The following is a 26,479-nucleotide window of genomic DNA, read 5'->3' as shown; positions in this document are numbered from 1 at the left end:
GCACTGTATAGAGGGGGTGTCCTGTATATGGGGGTGCACCGCATAGAGGGGGTGTCCTATATATGGGGGTGCACTGTATAGAGGGGGTATCTTGTATATGGGGGTGCACTGCATAGAGGGGGTGTCCTGTATATGGGGGTGCACTGTATATGGGGGGTGCACTGTATAGAGGGGGTGTCCTGTATAGAGGGGGTGCACTGTATAGAGGGGGTGTCCTGTATATGGGGGGTGCACTGTATAGAGGGGGTGTCCTGTATGATATTTTTATAAATTTTTGGGGGGAGGTTAGGTGCTTTTTCCGTCACAGCATTCACAGCATGCATAAAATTATTTTTCATATTATTTTAATATTACAGCCGAGCCGTATGCAGAGATGCCTATGATATTTATTTTTATTATTATTATTTAATTATGGGGAACGGGGATGATTTGAATTTTAATATTTTAAAAAAGCTTTTTTTTTTTTTTTTTTTTTTCTTTTGTTAAGCCACCCCCTCAAGGGCTAGAATATGTGATCATTAGCCTACCTTGCACCACATTAACACTTTGGACACCTACAGGTCTCCTTAGCTCTAACCCTGGGTTCACACCTGAGCGTTCTGAAACGAGCGCTCTGTATGCGCGATTGTACGGGCGTTTACAATCGCGCATACAGAGACAGGAGTGCACACATTGTCGCGGGAACGCGCGACAAACGCCCCAAAAAAAGCTCAAGCACTTGTTTGAGCGTCGGGCGTTTTACAGCGCGATCGTACACGCTGTAAAACGCCCAGGGAGAACCATTCCCATAGGGAATCATTGGTTCTTGCCTGTTGTGCGTTTTACAGCGCTGTAAACGCGCTGTAAAACGCGCTGTAAAACGCTCAGGTCTGAACCCAGGGTAATACTCTGGGTTTCTTCAGGGAGAGCAAACGAAAGGCTCCCACGACCACGGTTTCTGATGGGTTAAAGTTCTGTGATCATTGTTGGCGATCACAGGGATCCGTCTGGTTTCTGTTATGCAGGATGAAAAACAAAGTTCTGCATAACGGGAACCGGGCTGATCAGTTATGCTTGGCCGTAGACTTCTATTATGACTGATCAAAATGGAATGCCTCTAAAGGCTTCTGTTTTGCATTCCACCATAGAATTCCCAAAAGTCAGCTGCCAGGCATAGCGGGACCATCACAAAAGGTCTGGTAGCTAACTCGCAGCAGAGTCCATATCCCTTCACTGGAGTTAAAAAGTGAATACCGGGGAGACACCAGAATAACGCCCTTAGGGTTTGGGCCAATGTCAAACCAGTTACTTGGCACAGTGGTTCCACGCTACCACTAATCCATCTTGATACTAAACATACTGTCGCTCTAGAGGTGCAGTCCGGAGGGTTTATTATACTCACAAAGATAAAACACAAAATCGCATATCGTAAAATCACTGCCTCTTCAGTGAGGCTCATCTGACCCAGGTTTCACTTCCGCTCCTTCAAGGGCATCCAGCATACGGCTAAAAGCCTTTGCTTTGTATATCCGCCACCTCCTTTCATATAACTTCAAATTGAACATAAAAAATTATTTTATAAAAACGTTAAGATAAACTTCACACACAATTCCAAGACCCTTATGATCGCAATTTCAATACTGATCTGTGTGTGTGGACAGGGTTGGCCAGACCGACTCCAATGGGTTCCACAGATTAAAAGTTCAACGCTATTAGTCTTCCACAAAATAGGAACAGCAGCCAAAGTTCAGTAGTCACTTTGTAATATCCTCCGACCAAAAGACATACATTAAAATAAAAACGTGCGAACTAAACACAGTCATTTCCCTCACCTAGCAGACCAGGCTCACACAGCAAGCAGGAAGCATCTGCCAGGCACAGACATCAAATAAGCCTTTCAGGCTCGTACTTATACCCCCCAGTAATGATCCCAGTAGCTACACCTGGAATTGCCTCAGGCTGGGGGAAAGCAACATACTGGAGTGGGGAGGGAATGGCAGGTTCCACTGCCAAACCGACCCACCATCCCCCCCCCAAAAAAAATCCAGTCCATTAACAACTTTGAAAAAGCAACTTTAGCAAACTACGTTTCTGAAGCAACACAGCTTTCTGGATTATTTTAGCTCAACCATCCATACAACCTGGGTAACTTATACACCCCAGTGTTACGATCAGGGCCAGGTGCTACCATAAGGCAGACCAAGCGGCTGCCTTAGGGCGCACCCTGGGGGAGGGCGGAAAAATGAACAATTTTTTTTTTTTTTATCACTTACTTGTGAGTTGCACCGCAGCGCCGCCGCCCGCCACAGCCTGCGTGCGCCGTGCGGCCCTCACTCACAGAGCAGCACGGGCCTGGCAGCACGGTCACGGGGTCAGGCCAGGGGGTGTGACTGGCGACTGACTGTGTCTGTGAGTCTGACTCACACAGATTGCCGTAGCAGCAGGACAGGTGGGTAGGTGATCACTGATGAGCGCACTAGCGCCAGAGGGCACGGCATAAATGTGTTTTAAAAAAATTATTACACAAACAACAATAATAAATTGAGGGGGGGTTTCCGTGACATGATGGGAGGGGGGACAATGTCTGTAGTCTGTGACATGGGGATGGGTGTGATGTGCCATGGGGGGGGACTGAAATGTGACACAATTGGGGGTAATGACGTGGTCATGATGTGACACAAAGGGGGTCATGTGACATGGTTTGGAGGGGGAGAAATGTGACATAAAGGGCTGATGTGACATAGGTGATTTGACATGGAGGAGGAAAAATGCGACATTGAGGCCTTGAGGGGGAGAAATGTGACATAGAGGGGGAGAATCTGACATTGGGGGAAAAATGTGACATGGGGGTGATGTGACAAAGGGGATTATGTAAAAAGGAGGGGGAGAAATGTGACATGGGGGGCTGATGGCTGACATCGGGGCATGATGGCCTACATGGGTGGCTGATGGATGGGGGCTGATGGCTGACATGGGGGGCTAATGGCTGATATGGGGGCATGATGGCTGACATGGGGGGCTGATGTCTGACATGGGGGCATGATGGCTGACATGGGGGGCTGATGTCTGACATGGGGGTCTGATCTGAGGTCTGATTAACATTGGAGCTGTGAGCTGAGGTCTGATTAACATTGGGGGTCTGATTGCTGGTCTGACCTGAGGTGTAATGGAAAATATTTTTTTCTTATTATCCTCCTCTAAAACTTAGGTGCGTCTTAGAGGGCGAAAAATACGGTCCTCAAACCAGCGATTGTCTGAAACAGAGAGAAGATACCAGGACCACACAGAGTAGAAGCTGCTGCAGACGGGACCAGGGCCAGGAGAGCTGCGAAGGGGGGCGCCAAAATATAGCTTCACTTGTGTTGGCAAAAATCCTTGCACCGGCCCTGGTTACGATACATACATTAATCACAAAAAGACTCCTTCAGACATTTAAAAAGAATGCTTTTCAGCATTTCACAATACCACCTAGTTCTCACATCAAATTAAGGATTCCCTTTTTATGTGCATACATCACTACCCACTTCACCCATACCCACCTACCACAGTGGGTGAACCCCTTTATGTCATCAGAGGTTCCCGGAACATAAAAGGATTAGAAATGTGTAAAACAATTGGTAAAAGTGATGCAAACTATGCAATCCAGTTTTTTGCTATAAAATGTGCTCAAAAACTGCCACAATTTCAGTAGTAAATCTGCCCCATTGAGTTCCAACTATCAGGATCCTCTTTTTTTACCATAATAAATAACCCTAAAAACAAAAGGAAAGTGATCACCGTTTCAGCTGCACATAGTTTTCCTGGCATTTACTATATGTGGAGAACCCAGTAAACCAATTCTGCATTCATCACTTCCCACCATACGTGTTATTCCACAGGTCGCACAGGTCTTGGAGAGCTTCTACTGAACACTGTGTATGTGGGATGATTATATGGCACTTACTCATAACGCCTTTGTTGAAATTCTGCAATTTTTTACAAACCGGATTCCAAAAAAGTTGGGACACTATACAAATCGTGAATAAATACTGAATGCAATGATGTGGAGGTGCCAACTTCTAATATTTTATTCAGAATAGAACATAAATCACGGAACAAAAGTTTAAACTGAGAAAATGTACCATTTTAAGGGAAAAATATGTTGAATCAGAATTTCATGGTGTCAACAAATCCCCAAAAAGTTGGGACAAGGCCATTTTCACTACTGTGTGGCATCTCCCCTTCTTCTTACAACACTCAACAGACGTCTGGGGACCGAGGAGACCAGTTTCTCCAGTTTAGAAATAGGAATGCTCTCCCATTCTTGTCTAATACAGGCCTCTAACTGTTCCATCGTCTTGGGCCTTCTTTGTTGCACCTTCCTCTTTATGATGCGCCAAATGTTCTCTATAGGTGAAAGATCTGGACTGCAGACCGGCCATTTCAGTACCCGGATCCTTCTCCTACGCAGCCATGATGTTGTGATTGATGCAGAATGTGGTCTGGCATTATCTTGTTGAAAAATGCAGGGTCTTCCCTGAAAGAGATGACGTCTGGATGGGAGCAGATGTTGTTCTAGAACCTGAATATATTTTTCTGCATTGATCTTGCCTTTCCAGACATGCAAGCTGCCCATGCCACACGCACTCATGAAACCCCATACCATCAGAGATGCAGGCTTCTGAACTGAGCGTTGATAACAACTTGGGTTGTCCTTGTCCTCTTTGGTCCGGATGACATGGCGTCCCAGATTTCCAAAAGGAAAAGAACTTTGAATCGTGACTCGTCTGACCACAGAACAGTCTTCCATTTTGCCACACTCCATGGTAAATGATCCCTGGCCCAGTGAAAACGCCTGAGCTTGTGGATCTTGCTTAGAAATGGCTTCTTCTTTGCACTGTAGAGTTTCAGCTGGCAGCGGCGGATGGCGCGGTGGATTGTGTTCACTGACAATGGTTTCTGGAAGTATTCCTGAGCCCATTCTGGGATTTCCTTTACAGTAGCATTCCTGTTTGTGGTGCAGTGTCGTTTAAGGGCCCGGAGATCACGGGCATCCAGTACGGTTTTACGGCCTTGACCCTTACGCACAGAGATTGTTCCAGATTCTCTGAATCTTCGGATGATGTTCTGCACAGTTGATGATGATAGATGCAAAGTCTTTGCAATGTTTCGCTGGGTAACACCTTTCTGATATTGCTCCACTATCTTTCTGCCAACATTGTGGGAATTGGTGATCCTCTACCCATCTTGGCTTCTGAGAGACACGGCCGCTCTGAGAAGCTCTTTTCATACCCAATCATGTTGCCAATTGACCAAATTAGTGTTAATTGGTCTTCCAGCTCTTCGTTATGCTCAAATTTACTTTTTCCAGCCTCTTATTGCTACTTGTCCCAACTTTTTGGGGATTTGTTGACACTGTAAAAATTGGAATCAACGTATTTTTCCTTTAAAATGATACATTTACTCGGATTAAACGTTTGATCCGTCATCTACGTTCTATTACAAATAAAATATTGACATTTGCCATCTCCACATCATTGCATTCAGTTTTTATTCACAATTTGTTTAGTGTCCCAACTTTTTGGGAATCCGGTTTGTATATTTCAGAAGGTATACATACTCCCATGTTTACAAAGGGCCAAAGGTGAAATGCTTTGATCTTCTTGAGGTGCTCCTTAATAGTAATAGGCCAGAGCCTGTACATGGCTTGCAGGTGGCAGCACTCCATTGAAAGATGCAGAACTTTATATTTAGTAATGGCTAAAAATCCATTAGAGAATATAAATGGCATCTAATGATGATCTCTTGGATACCAGACAACTGTTACAGTTCATGTAATGGAGAATAACAACAGTGGACTCTCAAATCCTCAATCCAGTTGCTGCTTGCTAAACTGAGGCACAAATTATAAGGGATTCCTTGGTGTTCCCCCTTTAACCCTCAAACAGGAATCTGGTGTTTGCTGAAGGGAATCCAAAGGCCACGGCTCCCAAAATAGTATTAGATTGGCGATCGTCCTGCTGTAGACAAAATGGCGTGGTGAGGAACAAACCCGAGGAATGTTATCAGCAAGGCAGGATCTTCAGACCAAGGGGTGATACACAGTGGAGGGCTTATAAGGTCAGGCAAGATATCCTAGGAATTAGGTTAGTAGTCAGGAACAAGGCAGAGGTCAGAATTGAGGAAGCACCACAAGTACCAGGTAGAGAAGGCAGGGGGCTAGGCAAAGAAGAAGTCTGAAACTGAACGATGTCCTTAGGCAAAAAATACAGAATGTACTATAAAACAGCCAGGAGACCGGAAAGTACCTGCAACACCAGGAGATAGGAAAGGCGGTGGCCGGGGCTGACTGATTCACGCGCATAACAAAGCACAAGGTGCATATTAAAATATATAACACTATATAACGGCTATATAAACTGACTATGGTCTCTGCTGCCCTGTACCGTATTTTTCGCCCTATAAGATGCACCTAGTTTTAGAGGAGAACAATAAGAAAAAAAAAATTTCATTACACCTCAGGTCAGACCAGCAATCAGACCTCAGATCAGACCCCCAATGGCTCAGATAAACTCCCCAAACCTTTAGCCATCTATCAGCCCCCAATGTCAGCCATAAACCCCCCAATGTCAGCCATAAGCCCCCATTAGCCCCTGATGTCAGCCATAAGCCCCTCATGTCAGCCATAAGCCCCCCCATTAGCCCCTCATGTCAGCCATAAGCCCCCCATTAGCCCCTCATGTCAGCCATAAGCCCCTCATGTCAGCCATAAGCCCCCATTAGCCCCTCATGTCAGCCATAAGCCCCCCATTAGCCCCTCATGTCAGCCATAAGCCCCCCAATAGCCCCTCATGTCAGCCATAAGCCCCCCATTAACCCCTCATGTCAGCCAAAAGTCCCCCATTAGCCTCTTATGTCAGCCATAAGCCCCTCATGTCAGCCATAAGCCCCCCATTAGCCCCTCATGTCAGCCATAAGCCTCCCATTAGCCCTTCATGTCAGCCATCAGCCCCCAGTGCAAATAAAATAAAATAAACACTTACCTCTCCTGCTCCTGGTCACCATCGCGATCCTCTTCATTCCGCTGTCGGCTGGCTGTGTATAGCGGCGCACAGTGTGAGTGCACAGAGAGACCTCACGCTGTACGCAGCCCTGCACAGCCGATAGCCGAGCTGTGGACCAGGAAGTGGTGAGTACAGATCCTTCACCGCTTCCTGGTCCTTCTGTACTAATGAAGCGCTTCCATAATGGAAGCGCTTCATTAGTACAGCGTTAAAGACTGCCCTGATCACCGCGGCCCGGCAAACCATCCTCCAGGGCCCGGTCCTGGGCCGCGGCCCGGCGGTTGGGGACCGCTGATCTAAACAATCTGACATGAGGACCACCGGAGAGTAAGGTTGCATCCTGGAGAGGAAAGACCTCTAGAAAACAAGCTGCACAACTGCGCAAATGCATAGTAAGCCAGCGCAGGAGCAGCAGAAGCAACATTTAGTAAATCTCCAGTAACATGAAGATGAAACTACCAATATGAAGCAAACTTGAGACGAATTAGCTTCACAGTTCCTGTTACACTTCATGTACAAGCTGGAGAGCCCCTTTAATACTGTGTGGAGGAAAAAAATTCTGCAGATTTCCTTAAATGTTTATTTCTATGATATGGAAGTGTAATTCTGGAGCACGGCATAGACCAGGTAACCCGTGCGTTAATTTAAATTTCTCTATTAATTCCATTACAAAGGTTCCACCCAGCACTTAAATTACAACTCAATGGAAGCCGGAAGGAGCGCCAGAGCTACAGTCACAACTCAACAGTAGAAGCTGGGTGAACACCACATCGCTAAATATCAGCCGCTCCGGGCATTCTTTATAGCTTACAAAAATGGAGGAAGTTGAAAAATTCAGGGACTGTCTCCTTGGTAACTTCAGTACCCTGGGAGTATCAGCCATAGCCCTGCTTCTGATATCTCTGGAGAGTTTTATGGAAGAGGAATTCACCTGTCCTACGAATCAAGATCTTAGCATCTCGTACAGTGTGATATTTTTCCTCATGCCCGCACTGGTCCTGGGGATAATGGGATATAAGCTTTCAGGGTACATTAGGTGTAGAGTATCGTGCAGATGTGTCTTGAAGACCTTCTACGGACCCCTGCTCTGGATCTCCATCTTACTTACAGACGGACGTTATGTTGACTGCTTTGTGACATCAGAATCAAGAGATCCAGATGTGAGGCAAATAAGTCAGGTAAGATTTGTCTTCATTTAAAAATTAATCACATTTGTGAAGTTCACAAAAGAAGGTTTATGATTTTAACATTTAACCCCTTGATGACAAATGACTGACGTCTCCGTCACAGAGAAGTGCTAGTTCCCACATCGTGACGGATAGATCTATTATAATGATTATGTGGGTGCATCACAGTGCACACACAACTCAGATCCTGGCAATTTAACCATTTAGAGGCCATGACCAAAAGTGACCATTCACTAAAAACATCCACAATTCTGTGCTCATTCAATCTTTCTAGATTTGGTAGATCAATTTTCCAAAACGCAGCTCCAGATCTTCAAATTTACGGGGACCAGCATTTCATGCGACAATCTTAAAGGGGTTGTCCAGGTTCAGAGCTGAACCTGGACAGCCCTCCATTTTCACCCAGGCAGCCCCCCTCACATGAGCATCGGAGCAGTTCATGAATATGGTGATGGAAAGTTTACATTTCTTTTTTCAGTATTAAGACGTATAAAACCTATACATATGTGCTGTCGTTGTAATTGTACTGATCAAGAGAATGAAGAGCACAGGTCAGTTTTGCTGCAAAGGAAACGCTGTAGGGACAAAACCTTTAAAACTGCGGAGGAATAGCGTTTATTTTCCAATTCCACCCCATTTGGAAATTTTTTCACGCTTTAAAACTACATGGTATGCCATATTAAATGGTGGCATTAGAAAGTAAAACGTGTTCAGCAAAAAACAAGCCGTTATGTGGATATGTGAACAGAAAAATTTAAATAAAGTTATGGCTCCAGGAAGACGGGGAAGAAAGATGATAACGCAAAAATGAAAAAAACTCCGGCATCCGAAGGGTAATAAACTGCACGTGTAATCATAAATCTGACACATCTTTACATAGAAAAAACTTGGGTTATATCTCTTACTGTGAGTGCTGCTAGTCCTTCGTTAAGCGGGTTCAATTCACACTAGGTAAGTAAAATAAAGTTAAGGGACTGCGCTGCTCTCATGGGCGGACTCTGGGGAACTGGAGTTTTATATCTGATATGCCTTGTTTCAATTGACTCTTGTGAATAGGATAAATCCATCTTTTAGCCCAAAGTGCCTAAGGTGCTTCACTATTTTTCTGATATTACAGGTTGATCGGAAGTGAAAAAACGGTGGAGTGGCACCACACCAGGACATAGTAGCAGTGTTTGGCGACATAAGGAAGGAGAATTGGAGGAAGGATCTGGCATCTGATTTAATTTTTGTTTGTGGATTCCAGGAGAGCAGCGCAGTCCCTTAACTTTATTTTACAGTACCTGATACACCTTTTGCTCCACTCCACTAAAGCAAATCCATGGCTGTTAGGATCTGACTGTGCCATAATTCACACCAGCCTCTTGTGTATGTTATGGTAGGAGATTACTACATACAGATATATACAGCCAACACTATAGGGAGCTCAGGAGATCACTGAATACGTATAAATACCACCACCACCACCACCAATAGAGGGAGCTCAGGAGCATAATGCATACAGATATATACAGCCACCACTGGAGGGAGCTCAGAAGATTACTACATACAGATATATACAGCCACCACTAGGAAGAGCTCAGGAGATTACTACATACAGATATATACAGACACCACTAGGAAGAGCTCAGGAGATTACTACATACAGATATAAACAGCCACCACTGGAGGGAGCTCAGGAGATTACTACATACAGATATATACAGCCACCACTAGAGGGAGCTCAGGAGATTACTGCACACAGATATATACAGCCACCACTGGAAGGAGCTCAGAAGATTACTGCACACAGATATATACAGCCACCACTAGAGGGAGCTCAGGAGATTACTATATACAGATATATACAGCCACCACTAGAGGGAGCTCAGGAGATTACTACATACAGATATATACAGCCACCACTAGGAAGAGCTCAGGAGATTACTACATACAGATATATACAGACACCACTAGGAAGAGCTCAGGAGATTACTACATACAGATATATACAGACACCACTAGAGGGAGCTCAGGAGATTACTACATACAGATATATACAGCCACCACTAGAGGGAGCTCAGGAGATTACTACATACAGATATATACAGCCACCACTAGAGGGAGCTCAGGAGATTACTACATACAGATATATACAGCCACCACTAGGAGGAGCTCAGGAGATTACTACATACAGATATATACAGCCACCACTAGAGGGAGCTCAGGAGATTACTACATACAGATATATACAGCCACCACTAGAGGGAGCTCAGGAGATTACTGCATACAGATATATACAGCCACCACTAGAGGGAGCTCAGGAGATTACTGCATACAGATATATACAGCCACCACTAGAGGGAGCTCAGGAGATTACTGCATACAGATATATACAGCCACCACTAGGAAGAGCTCAGGAGATTACTACATACAGATATATACAGACACCACTAGAGGGAGCTCAGGAGATTACTACATACAGATATAAACAGCCACCACTGGAGGGAGCTCAGGAGATTACTACATACAGATATATACAGCCACCACTAGAGGGAGCTCAGGAGATTACTACATACAGATATAAACAGCCACCACTGGAGGGAGCTCAGGAGATTACTACATACAGATATATACAGCCACCACTAGAGGGAGCTGAGGAGATTACTACATACAGATATATACAGCTACCACTAGAGGGATCTCAGGAGATCACTGAATAAGGATAAATAACACTACCAATAGAGGGAGCTCAGGAGCATAGTGCATACAGATATAAACAGCCATCACTAGAGGGAGCTCAGGAGATTACTACATACAGATATATACAGCTACTACTAGAGGGAGCTCAGGAGATTACTGCATACAGATATATACAGCTACTACTAGAGGGAGCTCAGGAGATTACTGCATACAGATATATACAGCCACCACTAGAGGGGGCTTAGAGGATTACTACATTCAGATATATACAGCCACCACTAGAGGGAGCTCAGGAGATTACTACATACAGATATATACAGCTACCACTAGAGGGAGCTCAGGAGATCACTGCATACAGATATATACAGCCAACACTATAGAACATTTAGAAGATAACTGTATAAGGATAAATACCACTACCAATAGAGGGAGCTCAGGAGCATAATTCATATAGATATAAACAGCCACCACTAGAGGGAGCTCAGGAGATTACTACATACAGATATATAGCCACCACTAGAGGGAGCTCAGGAGATTACTACATACAGATATATACAGCCACCACTAGAGGGAGCTGAGGAGATTACTGCATACAGATATATACAGACACTACTAGAGGTAGCTCAGGAGATTACTACATACAGATATATACAGCCACCACTAGAGGGAGCTCAGGAGCTTACTATATACAGATATATACAGCTACCACTAGAGGGAGCTCAGGAGAGTACTGCATACATATCTATCTATATGTATGTATATATATATATATATATATATATATATATATATATACAGTCATGTGAAAAAATTAGGACACCCTTTGAAAGCATGTGGTTTTTTGTAACATTTTTAATAAAAGGTTATTTCATCTCCGTTTCAACAATACAGAGAGATTAAAGTAATCCGACTAAACAAAGAAAACTGAAGAAAAGTCTTTTCAAGATCTTCTGTAAATGTAATTCTACAAAAATGCCTATTCTAACTGAGGAAAAAGATAGGACACCCTTGCCCCTAATAGCGAGTGTTACCTCCTTTGGCTGAAATAACTGCAGTGAGACGGTTCTTGTAGCCATCTACCAGTCTTCGACATCGGTCTGAGGAAATTTTACCCCACTCCTCAATGCAGAACTTTTTCAGCTGTGAGATGTTTGAGGGGTTTCTTGCACGTACAGCCCTTTTCAAGTCACCCCACAGCATCTCAATGGGATTCAAATCTGGACTTTGACTTGGCCATTCCAGGACTCTCCATTTCTTCTTTTTCAGCCAATCTTTGGTTGATTTACTAGTATGTTTTGGGTCATTGTCATGTTGCATGGTCCAGTTCCGCTTCAGCTTTAATTTTCTAACTGATGGTCTCACATGTTCTTCAAGCACCTTCTGATACACAGTAGAATTCATCGTGGATTCTATGATGGTGAGCTGACCAGGTCCTGCTGCAGCAAAGCAGCCCCAAACCATGACACTTCCACCTCCATGCTTCACAGTTGGTATGAGGTTCTTTTCTTGGAATGCTGTGTTTGGTTTACGCCAAACATGTCCTCTGCTGTTGTGTCCAAATAATTCAATTTTGGACTCATCTGTCCAAAGAACATTATTCCAGAAGTCCTGGTCTTTGTCAACTTTATCTCTGGCAAATGTCAGTCTGGCCTCGATGTTTCTCTTGGAAAGCAAAGGTTTCCTCCTTGCACACCTCCCATGCAAGTTAAACTTGTACAGTCTCTTTCTGATTGTAGAGGCATGTACTTCTACATCAACAGTAGCCAGAGCCTGCTGTAGTTCTCGAGATGACACTTTAGGGTTTTTGGAGACCTCTTTTAGCATCTTGCGGTCTGCTCTTGGGGTGAACTTGCTGGGGCGACCAGTCCTGGGCATGTTGGCAGTTGTTTTGAAAGCCCTCCACTTGTAGACTATCTTCCGGACAGTGGAATGGCTGATTTCAAAATCTTTTGAGATCTTTTTAAATCCCTTCCCAGACTCATAGGCTGCTACAATCTTTTTTCTGAAGTCCTCTGACAGCTCTTTTGCTCTCACCATGGTGCTCACTCTCACTTCAACAGTCAGGAGCACACCAAACTAAATGTCTGAGGTTTAAATAGGGCAAGCCTCATTCAACATGCAGAGTAACGATCTACTAATTATGTGCACCTGGTGTGATATACCTGTGTGAGATCTGAGCCAATTTAAGAGGGAATACATGTGAGGGTGTCCTATCTTTTTCCTCAGTTAGAATAGGCATTTTTGTAGAATGACATTTACAGAAGATCTTGAAAAGACTTTTCTTCAGTTTTCTTTGTTTAGTTGGATTACTTTAATCTCTCTGTATTGTTGAAACGGAGATGAAATAACCTTTTATTAAAAATGTTACAAAAAACCACATGCTTTCAAAGGGTGTCCTAATTTTTTCACATGACTGTATATATATACAGGGAGTGCAGAATTATTAGGCAAGTTGTATTTTTGAGGATTAATTTTATTATTGAACAACAACCATGTTCTCAATGAACCCAAAAAACTCATTAATATCAAAGCTGAATATTTTTGGAAGTAGTTTTTAGTTTGTTTTTAGTTTTAGCTATTTTAGGGGGATATCTGTGTGTGCAGGTGACTATTACTGTACATAATTATTAGGCAACTTAACAAAAAACAAATATATACCCATTTCAATTATTTATTTTTACCAGTGAAACCAATATAACATCTCAACATTCACAAATATGCATTTCTGACATTCAAAAACAAAACAAAAACAAATCAGTGACCAATATAGCCACCTTTCTTTGCAAGGACACTCAAAAGCCTGCCATCCATGGATTCTGTCAGTGTTTTGATCTGTTCACCATCAACATTGCGTGCAGCAGCAACCACAGCCTCCCAGACACTGTTCAGAGAGGTGTACTGTTTTCCCTCCTTGTAAATCTCACATTTGATGATGGACCACAGGTTCTCAATGGGGTTCAGATCAGGTGAACAAGGAGGCCATGTCATTAGATTTTCTTCTTTTATACCCTTTCTTGCCAGCCACGTTGTGGAGTACTTGGACGCGTGTGATGGAGCATTGTCCTGCATGAAAATCATGTTTTTCTTACCTTGCAGACTTCTTCCTGTACCACTGCTTCAAGAAGGTGTCTTCCAGAAACTGGCAGTAGGACTGGGAGTTGAGCTTGACTCCATCCTCAACCCAAAAAGGCCCCACAAGCTCATCTTTGATGATACCAGCCCAAACCAGTACTCCACCTCCACCTTGCTGGCGTCTGAGTCGGACTGGAGCTCTCTGCCCTTTACCAATCCAGCCATCTGGCCCATCAAGACTCACTCTCATCTCATCAGTCCATAAAACCTTAGAAAAATCAGTCTTGAGATATTTCTTGGCCCAGTCTTGACGTTTCAGCTTGTGTGTCTTGTTCAGTGGTGGTCGTCTTTCAGCCTTTCTTACCTTGGCCATGTCTCTGAGTATTGCGCACCTTGTGCTTTTGGGCACTCCAGTGATGTTGCAGCTCTGAAATATGGCCAAACTGGTGGCAAGTGGCATCTTGGCAGCTGCACGCTTGACTTTTCTCAGTTCATGGGCAGTTATTTTGCGCCTTGGTTTTTCCACACGCTTCTTGCGACCCTGTTGACTATTTTGAATGAAACGCTTGATTGTTCGATGATCACGCTTTAGAAGCTTTGCAATTTTAAGAGTGCTGCATCCCTCTGCAAGATATCTCACTATTTTTGACTTTTCTGAGCCTGTCAAGTCCTTCTTTTGACCCATTTTGCCAAAGGAAAGGAAGTTGCCTAATAATTATGCACACCTGATATAGGGTGTTGGTCATTAGACCACACTCCTTCTCATTACAGAGATGCACATCACCTAATATGCTTAATTGGTAGTAGGCTTTCGAGCCTATACAGCTTGGAGTACGACAACATGCATAAAGAGGATGATGTGGTGAAAATACTCATTTGCCTAATAATTCTGCACGTAGTGTATATATATATATATATACACACACTGTATATATATTACGTGTTGTTGTCGCAGCATGTATGTGCTTTGCTCCTCTTCTCCTGGTTCCTCCCCTGTTTGGTGTCTTTGGGGTTAATTATCTGGCTGGGTTTGGCCACTGGGTTCATATTGCCTGTGGCTTCCAGGCTGGAGTCTGTTGTTCTCCAGCCTTGGTGTGTGTTGGAGTTGCTCCTGTCCTGGATATGTCATTGATCCAGTTTGAGGGCGACCTAGTTGGACATCGATGTCACCATGATGTCTTCCCTTTGTTCCCTCTGTTCTGTATTCTTCCTTACATGTTTGGTATGTTTAGTGTGGGTTTATGTTTTGGGTGTGTTGTAATGTCTAGTTTGGTGTTCCATGTCTGGTATGTTTGGTGTTGTTATCCAGCATGGTTGCTAGACATTTCCCCTGTCTGTTGTACCTCCGGAAAGGGGTGTCAGGGTTCCCTGGAGAAGGAATCACAAGCCAGCGTGCAGCTCTGCTGGGGCCGCCATGCATCCTGTCTCCATAGGGGTCCGTTCTTTATTGTTGCCGCAGCAGGTAAGTGCGAATTGTTTCAGGACTCTTACCTGCTGATGCAGTGCCTGCCTTTCCCTGCATCTAGGCCGGGCTAGACTCCAGTTCATCCGTGTCTGGGATGAACAGGTCGTCTCAGTCCTTTCACTATTTTGAGGGATTATCAGGGCGACTCAGGGTCCTGGGTATGAGCCGTCCTACCATCCAGGTCTGCTCATACAGTGAGGAGTTAGGGCGAGGGTTAGGGCTGCAATAGGAGGTGACCTGCTCCCTTATCCCAGCCCAGGCCTAGTTGTATTCTTGTATAACCACCTTATTGTACGGTGGGGAGTTTCCCCCACTTCCCACCGTGACACCATGTCTGTATGACCTATTATGACATATGAATGTCAGAGGAGCCAGCTTGGGACCCCCCTCTAAGTCAAAATGGACAGCTACTCATTTGGAACATCATATGTTCTAAAAGATTTGAGCTGACCATGCATTACAGCTGCATCTAGTGGCGGAACCAGTAACAAGAATTTAGCTATTGTACTCTACATCTTTGCAGTGGAGCTTTGTATAAGTAAATTAGGAATTTGATTGCTATAAACATCTTTATATCTTTTATTGTATTATTTTCCAAGAAACAGCACGGTAAACTACAAAAATATCACTTCAGTCAAAAAATATTCTCATAAATTAAGGGACCTTAATCCCTTAATCCCTAACCCGCAAACATTCCACTTCATATGAATTAAATTGTCTCACTTGCCTAACACTACATACTATCAAAAGAACACAATCTAGTTGTATAAAACCATGATGTGTAGTACACCCAGGTATCGGTGATAAGCCTTGAACAGATTGGAAGGCATTTTGCCATACTTGATCAGAAATAATTTCATTGACTTAAAGGCTATGGACACTTTCGGAGAGGTTTCTGATTGCATTTTATTCAATTTGGTATAAAAATCTTTTTTCCAATCCGTGTTTACTGAAAATTTGCACCTGTTTTTGTTATAGAAGTAAAAAAAAAAAAATCTCTCTGCTTACAGTCTGAAGTGGCTCACGTGAAGCCTTATTTTTGATCTCCTGACTCCACAATCAATACAGCGAAACGCTTAGGAGTTAGTTAGTTAGGGAGCAGTCTAGATTACCCTTTCTAAGCGGAAGGTTGTGTATCGGCCAGCAGAGCACTGCCTGCTCTGCTGGGCCCGCAGGTCCTACCTGCGAAGTCTATATGGTTGCTTGTCCCCTCCTGGGCTTGCGTTGCCTATAACAAAGTTGAGTATGCTTGAAGCCAGGAATAAGTTCCTAGGATTAAAGTAAGTGACAGACTACAGACAGCTAAGATAAGTTCCAGCAGAAGAGGAAAAGTTCCTATTTACTCCAGCCAGCATAGCAGGGCTGAGAAAGCTACAGCATAGCTGTGCTGAGATAGTTGCAGAAGTGATTGCCTGCCAGATGTTAAGCCAATACCTGCTGATGACCAAGATAAAGTTTGTAAACGGTTTGGATTACCGTTTACTCAAGTAAAGCTGTGTTCACGTCAGTACTAGGTCTGCACGATATGGGAATTTTGTGCGATTGCGATTAGGGCCCTAAAAATTGCGATAACGATATACGATGCAATATTTTAAGGGAATTATGCTAGAGGTCTATTTGCTTGGATTTTCAAGGCAAAAACACACAGAAATGACTGATAATGCTGAAATGTAGTTATGCTTAACTCAAGAACTGAAATGCACAGTGTTTTTCAAAATAAAAAAACATTATACAAAAACAGATTTAACAATCATTCATATACACAATAATCCCACATATCAACCCCACCACCCCTTAATTTTAACTACTCCCTCCCCCCCCCAAAAAAAAAGAAAATGTATAAATATTGTTTCTTTCCCTTTGACGCTGGCCACGTCACATGATCCTCACTCCCCACTATAAATACAGGCGGCCTGCTGGCTACAGATTGCCTGTGATTTTTCGTCTCTAGGGCTGTGTGTACTATTATTATTGCTTCCTACTTGACCTCTGGTATTGCCCTTGTTTGTTTCCTGGCCTCGCTTTGCCCGCTCCCTTGGTACCTACGCTATCTCTCGGATTTGACCTCGGCTCGTTCTCAGATTTCGTCTCCTGCCTCATCCCTTGTATTGACGTGACCTCCTGGACCGACCTCGGCTAGTTGACCCGCCATTGCCTTTCCCATCACTGGGTAGTTGTCTTATCTACCTCCCTGTCTATCCGCTTGCCTTAGTCTTGTGTACCGCCTTCTGCCTTGGCTGTCTGTTATTCTCTTTCTCTGTTCGCTCTGCTCTACACTTACGTAGGTCAGGGACCGTCGCCCAGTTGCGCCCTGTCACCTAGGGCGGGTGGTGCAAGTAAGCAGGGACAGGGTTGAGGGTGGCAGTTTAGGGGGTGCACTTCCTCTCTACCTTCCTTACCCGTGACAGAATCACAGGCCTCAAATTAACATGGACCCTCTACAGAGTCTCCCCGAGCTTGTGCAGGGTCTTGCCCAAATTGTGCAAGAATTAGGGGAGAGGTTACAGGTACAGGAGACCGCCCAGACACCCCCCATTCTCGCTCCCGACGCTATTTAGGTAGAACCGCATATTAAATTACCTGACCAGTTCTCGGGTGACCGCCGGAATTTTTTAGCTTTCAGGGAGAGCTGCAGACTTTATTTCCAACTCCGACCTCACTCCTCGGGCCCTGACCCACAAAGGGTTGGGATAATCATCTCTTTGCTACTAGGGGACTCCCAGGAGTGGGCCGTCTGACTCCCCTTGTCTCAATTCTGTCGACCTCTTTTTCCAGGCACTAGGGGTCCTTTACGATGAGCCTGGGCATCTGTGGCTGAATATAATCTAAAGGCCATTACACAGGGAGAGTGGCCCGTGGAAGATTATTGCACCCAGTTCCGCAAGTGGTGCGTTCCCTCGGGCTGGAACGAACCTGCTCTCAAATGCCAATTTAGAGCAGGGTTGACAGAGAGGTTGAAGGATATGCTGGTCTGCTACCCCAGTCCTGACTCTTTAGAGGAGACCATGATCTTAGCCATCAGATTAGACAGACGGATTAGAGAGAGAGAGAGCGGGAGCATTTGTTTTCTCCTCATCCCCTTCTCAAACCTGAGACTTCTCCTACCGAACCCAAGATGGAGGCTCAGTTGGACGAACCCATGCAGCTCGGGATGACGCGAAGAGAACTACGCCATCGTCGCGGCTCTTGTTTTTATTGTGGCGATTCTGACCACTGGGTTCGTCAATGTCCCAAAGCTCCTCCTTCCGGAAGATCGTCCAAGTCAGAGGGATCCAAGGACAAGGTATTCCCAGAGGTGGTAAGAAGCAAACTATTGCTGCCTGTCTCAATTTCCTTTGGGGTCTTAAAGGGGTCAGGAAGTGCTTTTGTGGATTCTGGGTCAGCATTTAGTTTTGTTGATTTCAAATTTGTTGAACGGGTAGGGATCCCAATACTAAAATTATCCACCCCGTTCCAGGTGGTTGCTATCGACTCTACTCCCCTCCTGGGGGGCACGATAAAACTCTGTACTCCCGAGATTACCCTGTCTGTAGGGGTCTGCCACTCTGAGAAATTTTATTTTTTCATTTTAGAGAATCTTCCGGTACAAGTAGTTCTTGGCATGCCCTGGCTTCAGCAACATAATCCGGTCATAAACTGGAGTTCAGGCGAGTTAGAGAGATGGGGTTCCAACTGTAGTTCTCGCTTAACTGTAGTTCAAGCTGGAGTTTCTTTTGATGCCATTCCTCACTTTATTGCAGATTTTCATGTTTTTTCCACTGCTGAGACAGACACTCTCCCTCCCCATAGGCCTTATGACTGTGTTATTGAGTTAGTTCCCGAGTCCAAGTTTCCTAAGGGACGCATTTACAATCTCTCTGGTCCTGAACGCACTGCCATGAGAGACTACATCCTAGAGAGTCTTAAGAAGGGACATATTAGGCCCTCCACCTCGCCCTTGGGAGCTGGGTTATTTTTTGTTAAGAAGAAGGATGGTGGTCTCAGACCCTGTATTGATTATAGAAACTTGAATAAAATTACTATTAGGAATCAATATTCCATCCCATTGATTCCGGATTTATTTAACCAGATCTTGGGTGCTTCTTGGTTTTCTAAACTCGATTTGAGGGGGGGGGGGGGGCTTATAACTTGATTCGCATTAAGGAAGGTGATGAATGGAAAACGGCCTTTAATACCCCAGAGGGACACTTTGAGTATCTTGTTATGCCATTCAGTCTATGTAATGCCCCAGCTGTGTTTCATAACTTTATGAACAACATTTTTAGAGAACTTATCATCAAAGTTATGATTGTTTATCTTGATGATAGTACTGGAATACCCATGTATCTCACATCAGATCTGTTCTTAGAATCCTCAGGGAGAATCATCTGTCTGTAAATTGGAGAAATGTGTGTTTGGAGTTCAAGAGATTCCCTATCTTGGGTACATTCTTACTCCATATCCATTTAAAATGGATCCCAGTAAGGCTCAGGCTATCCAAGACTGGGTAAGACCATCCTCCTTAAAGGTACTTCAACGCTTTTTAGGATTCGCCAACTTTTATCACAAATACATAAATAATTTTTCTGTTATCGCTAAGCCCCTTACTGATTTAACTAAGAAAGGGTCTGATCTCGTCAACTGGTCATTGAAGGCCTGTCAGGCCTTTGAGACTTAAATTTTTTTTTTCAAGTGGCCCCAGTCTTGGTTCAGCCTGATCCTGAGGAACCTTTTGTGGTGGAGGTGGATGCCTCGGCGGATGGTGTGGGGGCCATTCTTTCCCAGGGGTCTTCCAGCTTCACAAATTTGAGAAGTTACGACATTGGAAACCGTGAGTTACTGGCCATAAAATGGGCATTTGAAAAATGGAGGCATTTTTTAGAAGGGGCTAAACACTGTATTATGGTCCTCACTGATCATAAGAATTTAGTGTTTCTTGAGGAGGCTAGACGCCTTAATTCTAGGCAGGCTAGGTGGGCTCTATTTTTACTTGTTTTAACTTCTGTTACTTTCAGGCCAGGAAGTAAAAATATTAAAGCAGATGCCTTGTCCCGGAGTTTTAATGCCATCCAACCTCCTGACGCTCCTCCTGAACCCATCTTACCGGCAAGCATCTTTGTGGCAGCGATATCCTCAGATCTTTCCTCTGAAATTCAACGAGCTCAGCAACTTGCTCCTCCACAAACTCCTTCAGATAAGTTGTTCGTTTCCGAGCATTTTCGTTTTCGTCTTATGGGCGAGTGTCATGACTCTGTTCTGTGTGGTCATCCAGGCATCGCTGCCACTAAGGAATTGCTGCTGAGGTCCTTCTGGTGGCCTACTTTGTCTAAGGATGTACAATCTTATGTTTTGGATTGTGAGGTATGTGCCAGATCTAAGACCCCGAGGACACATCCAGCTGGTGAACTACAACCACTACCCATACCCTGCAAACCATGGTCACACATTTCCATGGATTTTATTTCTGACCTGCCCCCCTCCGAGGGGAAGTCAGTGGTTTGGGTAGTGGTTAACCATTTTAGAAAGATGGTGCATTTTGTTCCTTTAAGTAAGCTCCCTGATGCGAAAACCTTAGCATCCTTGTTTATTGAACAAGGTACGCCTGCATGGTGTCCCTGAAAATATTGTATCTGATAGGGGCGTTCAGTTTGTTTCTGGATTCTGGACAGCTTTTTTGTCAAAGATACATCTCTTTATCCTTTTCGTCTGCTTTCCATCCAAAGACTAATGGGCAGACGGAACGGTTAAATCAGGCAGTGGAACTTTTCCTGAGGTGTTATGTATCGCACAATCAGCTTTTATGGGTGAGATATTTCCCGTTGGCAGAGTTTGCCATCAACAATCGGGTTAATTCGTCCACGGGAGTATCTCCTTTTTTTTTGCAATAGTGGTTTTCATCCTTGTTTTAGCCCTAATTCCTCCGCGTTCTCACTCAACCCACAGGCAGATGCTTTCATCTCTAGACTGTGCACAGTCTGGGCGCAGGTTCAAGCGAACCTGAAAAAGACCCAGGAGTTTCAGCGTAGACATGCCAATAAGAAACGCTCCAAGGGAGTACATTTTGTACTCGGCGATAAAGTATGGTTGTCGACTAAGAATCTTTCTTTGAAACATTGTTCTCGAAAATTCTCTCTCGTTTCATAGGACCATATAATATTATAGAGGTTATTAACCCGGTGTCTTTTAGAGTAAAACTACCCGACTCCCTTCGTATACATGATGTGTTTCATAAGTCTTTACTCAAGAAATATGTCGCCAGTGGTTCCTTCTAAAAAAACCTCCCCCACCTGTAGAGGTTGAAGGTCAGGAAGAATTCGTCATCTCTAGAATCATGGATGTTAGAAAGGTTAGAAACTCCTTTCAATACCTGGTCCACTGGAAAAGTTTTGGACCCTGGGTACCTGTGTCCAGGATGCATGCTTCCAGGTTAATTGCTAAGTTTCACCGGGAACACCCTGAGAAACCTCGTCCACAATGCTTGGGTCTGGTGGACCCTCGTAAAAGGGGGGTACTGTAACTGGGCGCCAAAGGCGCACTCTGTCTCCCATCAGCGGCAGACCTGCTGCTTAGCTTCGGGAGCGAGGATCTGTGTTTGGCCTCGTTCCCAGGGCGGCTTTGCTAGCTGGGAGGCTCCCTGCCCCTAAGTCTGCCTTGAGCGCCGAGCTGATCACTCGGTGCTCGACTTGTCTGTCATGTGACGCTGGCCACGTCACATGACCCTCACTCCCCACTATAAATACAGATGGCCTGCTGGCTACAGGTTGCCTGTGACTTTCGTCTCTAGGGCTGTGTATACTATTATTGCTTCCTACTTGACCTCTGGTATTGACCTTGTTTGTTTCCTGACCTCGCTTTGCCGGCTCCCTTGGTACCTACGCTATCTCTCATTTTTTACCTCGGCTCGTTCTCCGATTTCGTCTCCTGCCTCATCCCTTGTATTGACGTTACCTCCCGGACCGACCTCGGCTAGTTGACCCACCATTGCCTTTCCCATCACTGGGTACTGTTGTCTTATCTACCTCCCTGTCTATCCGTTTGCCTTAGTCTTGTGTACCGCATTCTGCCTTGGCTGTCTGTTCCTCTCTTTCTCTGTTCGCTCTGCTCTACACTTACGTAGGTCAGGGACCGTCGCCCAGTTGCGCCCCGTCACTTAGGGCAGGTTGTGCAAGTAGGCAGGGACAGGGTTGAGGGTGGCAGTTTAGGGGGTGCATTTCCTCTCTACCTTCCTTACCCGTGACATTTATCCTTGGTTTCTTCCCTCGCTATATTAAGGCTGTTAAAAGACTAACAATTTTTTTAAATATTTTTTGGGAGAATGATTACCGGTGAATTCCATATAATATAATTCAAGGAAGGAAGTAAACACATTTTCACTAAGGAAATGCGACCTGCCATCAAAACATATAGTCTTTTCCATATATCGATTTTCTTCTTAATTTCCTGTATTTTAGGAACCACATGATATTTAACAGGTTGGTTAAACTTCTTAATTTCCAGTGCACCTGGTATAAAATTGTTCAGAGGATCAATCGGGACACAAGCTGATTTAGCCCAGTTTATATTGAGCCCAGCATGCTCACTGTACCGTTCAAATACCTGAAAAATCTTGATAAGTGATCTATGTGAGCCAACAAACAACATAATATCATCTGCATATAGGGCTATTTTTTCCTCCTGATCACCGAACTTGAACCCCACAATTTCTTCATCTTGCCTGATCATTTCAGCTAGCGGTTCCACAACAATAGCAAAAAGCAGAGGAGAAAGAGGACATCCCTGCCTAACCTTCCTGCAAATCTTTATGTTATCAGAGTATTCCCCATTCAACATCACTTTCGCTGAGATTTCGGTATATAGTAAATTTACCCATGATATAAACTTAGTACCGAATCCCATCTTCTTCAGCGTTGTAATCAAAAAGGGCCTTTCTATTGTATCAAATGCTTTAGAGGCATCTATAGTAACAATCAGTCTTTCCCCGCAATTTGTGGGTTCAAGCTGGGTGTTCAAAAAGTAGCGCATAATATTATCAGTTGTAGTTTTACCTGACATAAATTTCGTCTGGTGCTCATGAACAAGCCCAGGGGGCTGCTGTGCCTTTGCAGCCCCCAGATGGATGGGGGGACAGAGGGAGGGAGGGGGAAGGTTCCCATGGCAACAGGACGCCTTCACAGGCGCCCTGCTGTCCATGGTGCTGAACAGATCTATGCTAAAAGCATAGATCTGTTCAGTGTAAGTAAAATACAGGACAGTACAATATATATTGTACTGTACTGTATTATACAGACATCAGACCCACTGGATCTTCAAGAACCAAGCGGGTCTGGGTCCAAAAAATGTAAATAAAGATAATAAAAACACATTTATCACTGAATAAAAATAAAATAAAAAATACACTACACATATTAGGTATCGCCGCGTCCATAACGACCTGATCTATAAAACGGTCATGTTACTTTCCCCGCACGGTGAACGCCATAAAAATAAAAAAATAAAAACTATCAGGAAATTGAAATTTTGCACACCTTACTTCCCAAAAAAGGTAATAAAAATGAGCCCCTACATGAGACAATGGCCCAAAAAAAAAAAAAGCTATGGGGACACTATAACATGATTTTTTTTTGTTTCAAAAATGATATTATTGAACACCGTTAAAAAAATAAAAATAAAAACGGTGTAAAAAAACCAATTTTTTGTCATCTTATGTCACAAAAAGTGTAATAGCAAGCGATCAAAAAGTCATATGCACCCCAAAATGGTGCCAATAAAACAGTCATCTCATCCCACATAAAATGAGACCCTACTTTAGATATTCGCCCAAAAACTGAAAAAACTATGGCTCTCAGACTATGAAGACACTAAAACATATTTTATTTGTTTCAAAAATGAAATCATTGTGTAAAACTTACATAAATAAAAAAATTGTATACATATTAGGTATCGCCGCGTCCGTGACAACCTGCTCTATAAAAATACCACATGATCTAACCTGTCAGATAAATGTTGTAAATAACAAAAAGAAAACGGTGCCAAAAAAGCTATTTCTTGTTACCTTGCCTCACAAAAAGTGTAATATAGAGCAACCAAAAATCATATGTACCCTAAACTAGTACCAACAAAACTTCCACCCTATCCTGTAGTTTCTAAAATGGGGTCACTTTTTTGGAGTTTTTACTCTAGGGGTGCATCAGGGGGGCTTCAAATGGGTCATGGTGTCCCAAAAAACTGTCTAGCAAAATCTGCCTTCCAAAATCCGTATGGCATTCCTTTCCTTCTGCGCCCTGCCGTGTGCCCGTACAGTGGTTTACTACCACATATGGGGTGTTTCTGTAAACTACAGAATCAGGGCCAAAAATAATGAGTTTTGTTTGGCTGTTAACCCTTGCTTTGTAACTGGAAAAAAAATAGTAAAATGGAAAATGTGCCCAAAAATTGAAATTCTGAAATGTCATCTCTATTTGCCAATAACTCTTGTGGAACACCTAAAGGGTTAACAACGTTTGTAAAATCAGTTTTGAATACCTTGAGGGGTGTAGTTTCTAGAATGGTGTCATTTTTGGGTGGTTTCTATTATATAAGCCTCACAAAGTGACTTCAGACCTGAACTGGTCCCTAAAAATTGGGTTTTTGAAAAGTTCAGAACAATTTCAAGATTTGCTTCCAAACTTCTAAGCCTTGTAACATCCCCAAAATATAAAATATCATTCCCAAAATGATGCAAACATGAAGTAATAAATATGTTTGGAGGTATTACTATGTATTATAGAAGTAGAGAAATAGAAACTTGGAAATTTGCAATTTTTTACAAATTTTTGGTAAATTTGGTATTTTTTTATAAATAAAAATGTATTTATTTTACTTCATTTTACCAGTGTCATGAAGTACAATATGTGCCGAAAAGAAAATCTCAGAATGGCCTGGATAAATTAAAGCGTTTTAAAGTTATCACCACTTAAAATGACACTGGTCAGATTTGCAAAAAATGGCCTGGTCCTTAAGGTGAAAATGAGCCGGGTCCTTAAGGTGTTAAGCAGTTCTATTTTGGCCGCTTGATCATTTATTTTATATCCTAGTTTATCTTTTAAACAATGAATATAGTTTTTTTTTTGTCTGGGTCGCTACAAGGGCAGCTAACTTTTTACCCGGTATATGAGCATAGATAAAGTTATCTCTCACATAGTTCTCTTTCTGTTGTTCCGCCATCGAAAGCCTCTCATCTTCCAATCTGGCTGCTTTCTCTACCCAGTTCTTATAATTTTTATCTGTAGGATCCTCAATATACACTTTTTCATATTTACCCACCTCTTGTTCCAGGTCCGTTATTTTTTGCCTTATTCATTTCTTGTATATTGCTGTGTATTTTATAAAGATCCCTCTGATGTAAGCCTTTGCAGCCTCCCATACTATGTTTATTACCACTGACCCATCGTTCATAACAAAAAAGTCCGTTATCTCTTTCAAAATCCTATCTTGTATCCCCATTATATTTATCCACCCCACATTTATATGTAACCTTCTTATATTATTTCTTGTAGTTTTTATAGTGATAATAATTGGATTGTGGTCCGAAATCCCTCGCTGTCCGTATTTAACCTGTTCAATATCACACGAACCTTTATTATTAGTGAAAGCTAAATCAATCCGTGATAAGCTCTTATGATTCTTTGAAAAACAAGAATATTTTTTTAATTTAGGGTGCATTACCGTATTTTTCGCCCTATAAGACGCACCGGCCCATAAGACGCACCTAGGTTTTTGGGGAGGAAAATAAGAAAAAAAACATTTTTAACCAAAAGGTGTGCTGTGGGTTTGGAACTAATGGTGGTCTGTGGATGGCACTATTACTGGGGATCTGTGGATGACTGACACTGTTATGGGGGGGATCTGTGGATGACGGACACTGTTATAGGGGGGATCTGTGGATGACGGACACTGTTATAGGGGGGATCTGTGGATGACGGACACTGTTATAGGGGGGATCTGTGGATGACGGACACTGTTATAGGGGGGATCTGTGGATGACGGACACTGTTATAGGGGGGATCTGTGGATGACGGACACTGTTATGGGGG

General features: G+C 43.5%; 1 protein-coding gene across 1 annotated transcript in view; it reads left to right on the top strand.

Annotated features, from left to right (window-relative positions):
- The window catches only part of LOC122923358 (calcium homeostasis modulator protein 6-like), a 97,488-nt gene that overhangs the window by 64,225 nt on the left and 6,784 nt on the right, over positions 1–26,479 (top strand). The window contains exon 2 of the mRNA XM_044274140.1: positions 7,697–8,200. Coding sequence (XP_044130075.1) covers positions 7,838–8,200 — 363 coding nt within the window. The 5' untranslated portion in view covers positions 7,697–7,837. The remainder of the gene's footprint in view (positions 1–7,696; positions 8,201–26,479) is intronic.

Source organism: Bufo gargarizans, unplaced genomic scaffold (genome assembly GCF_014858855.1).
Source record: "Bufo gargarizans isolate SCDJY-AF-19 unplaced genomic scaffold, ASM1485885v1 original_scaffold_1504_pilon, whole genome shotgun sequence".
Classification (NCBI taxonomy): Eukaryota; Metazoa; Chordata; class Amphibia; order Anura; family Bufonidae; genus Bufo; species Bufo gargarizans.
Note: the sequence above shows the minus strand (reverse complement) of the source record. Positions and strands in the feature narration are given on the sequence as shown.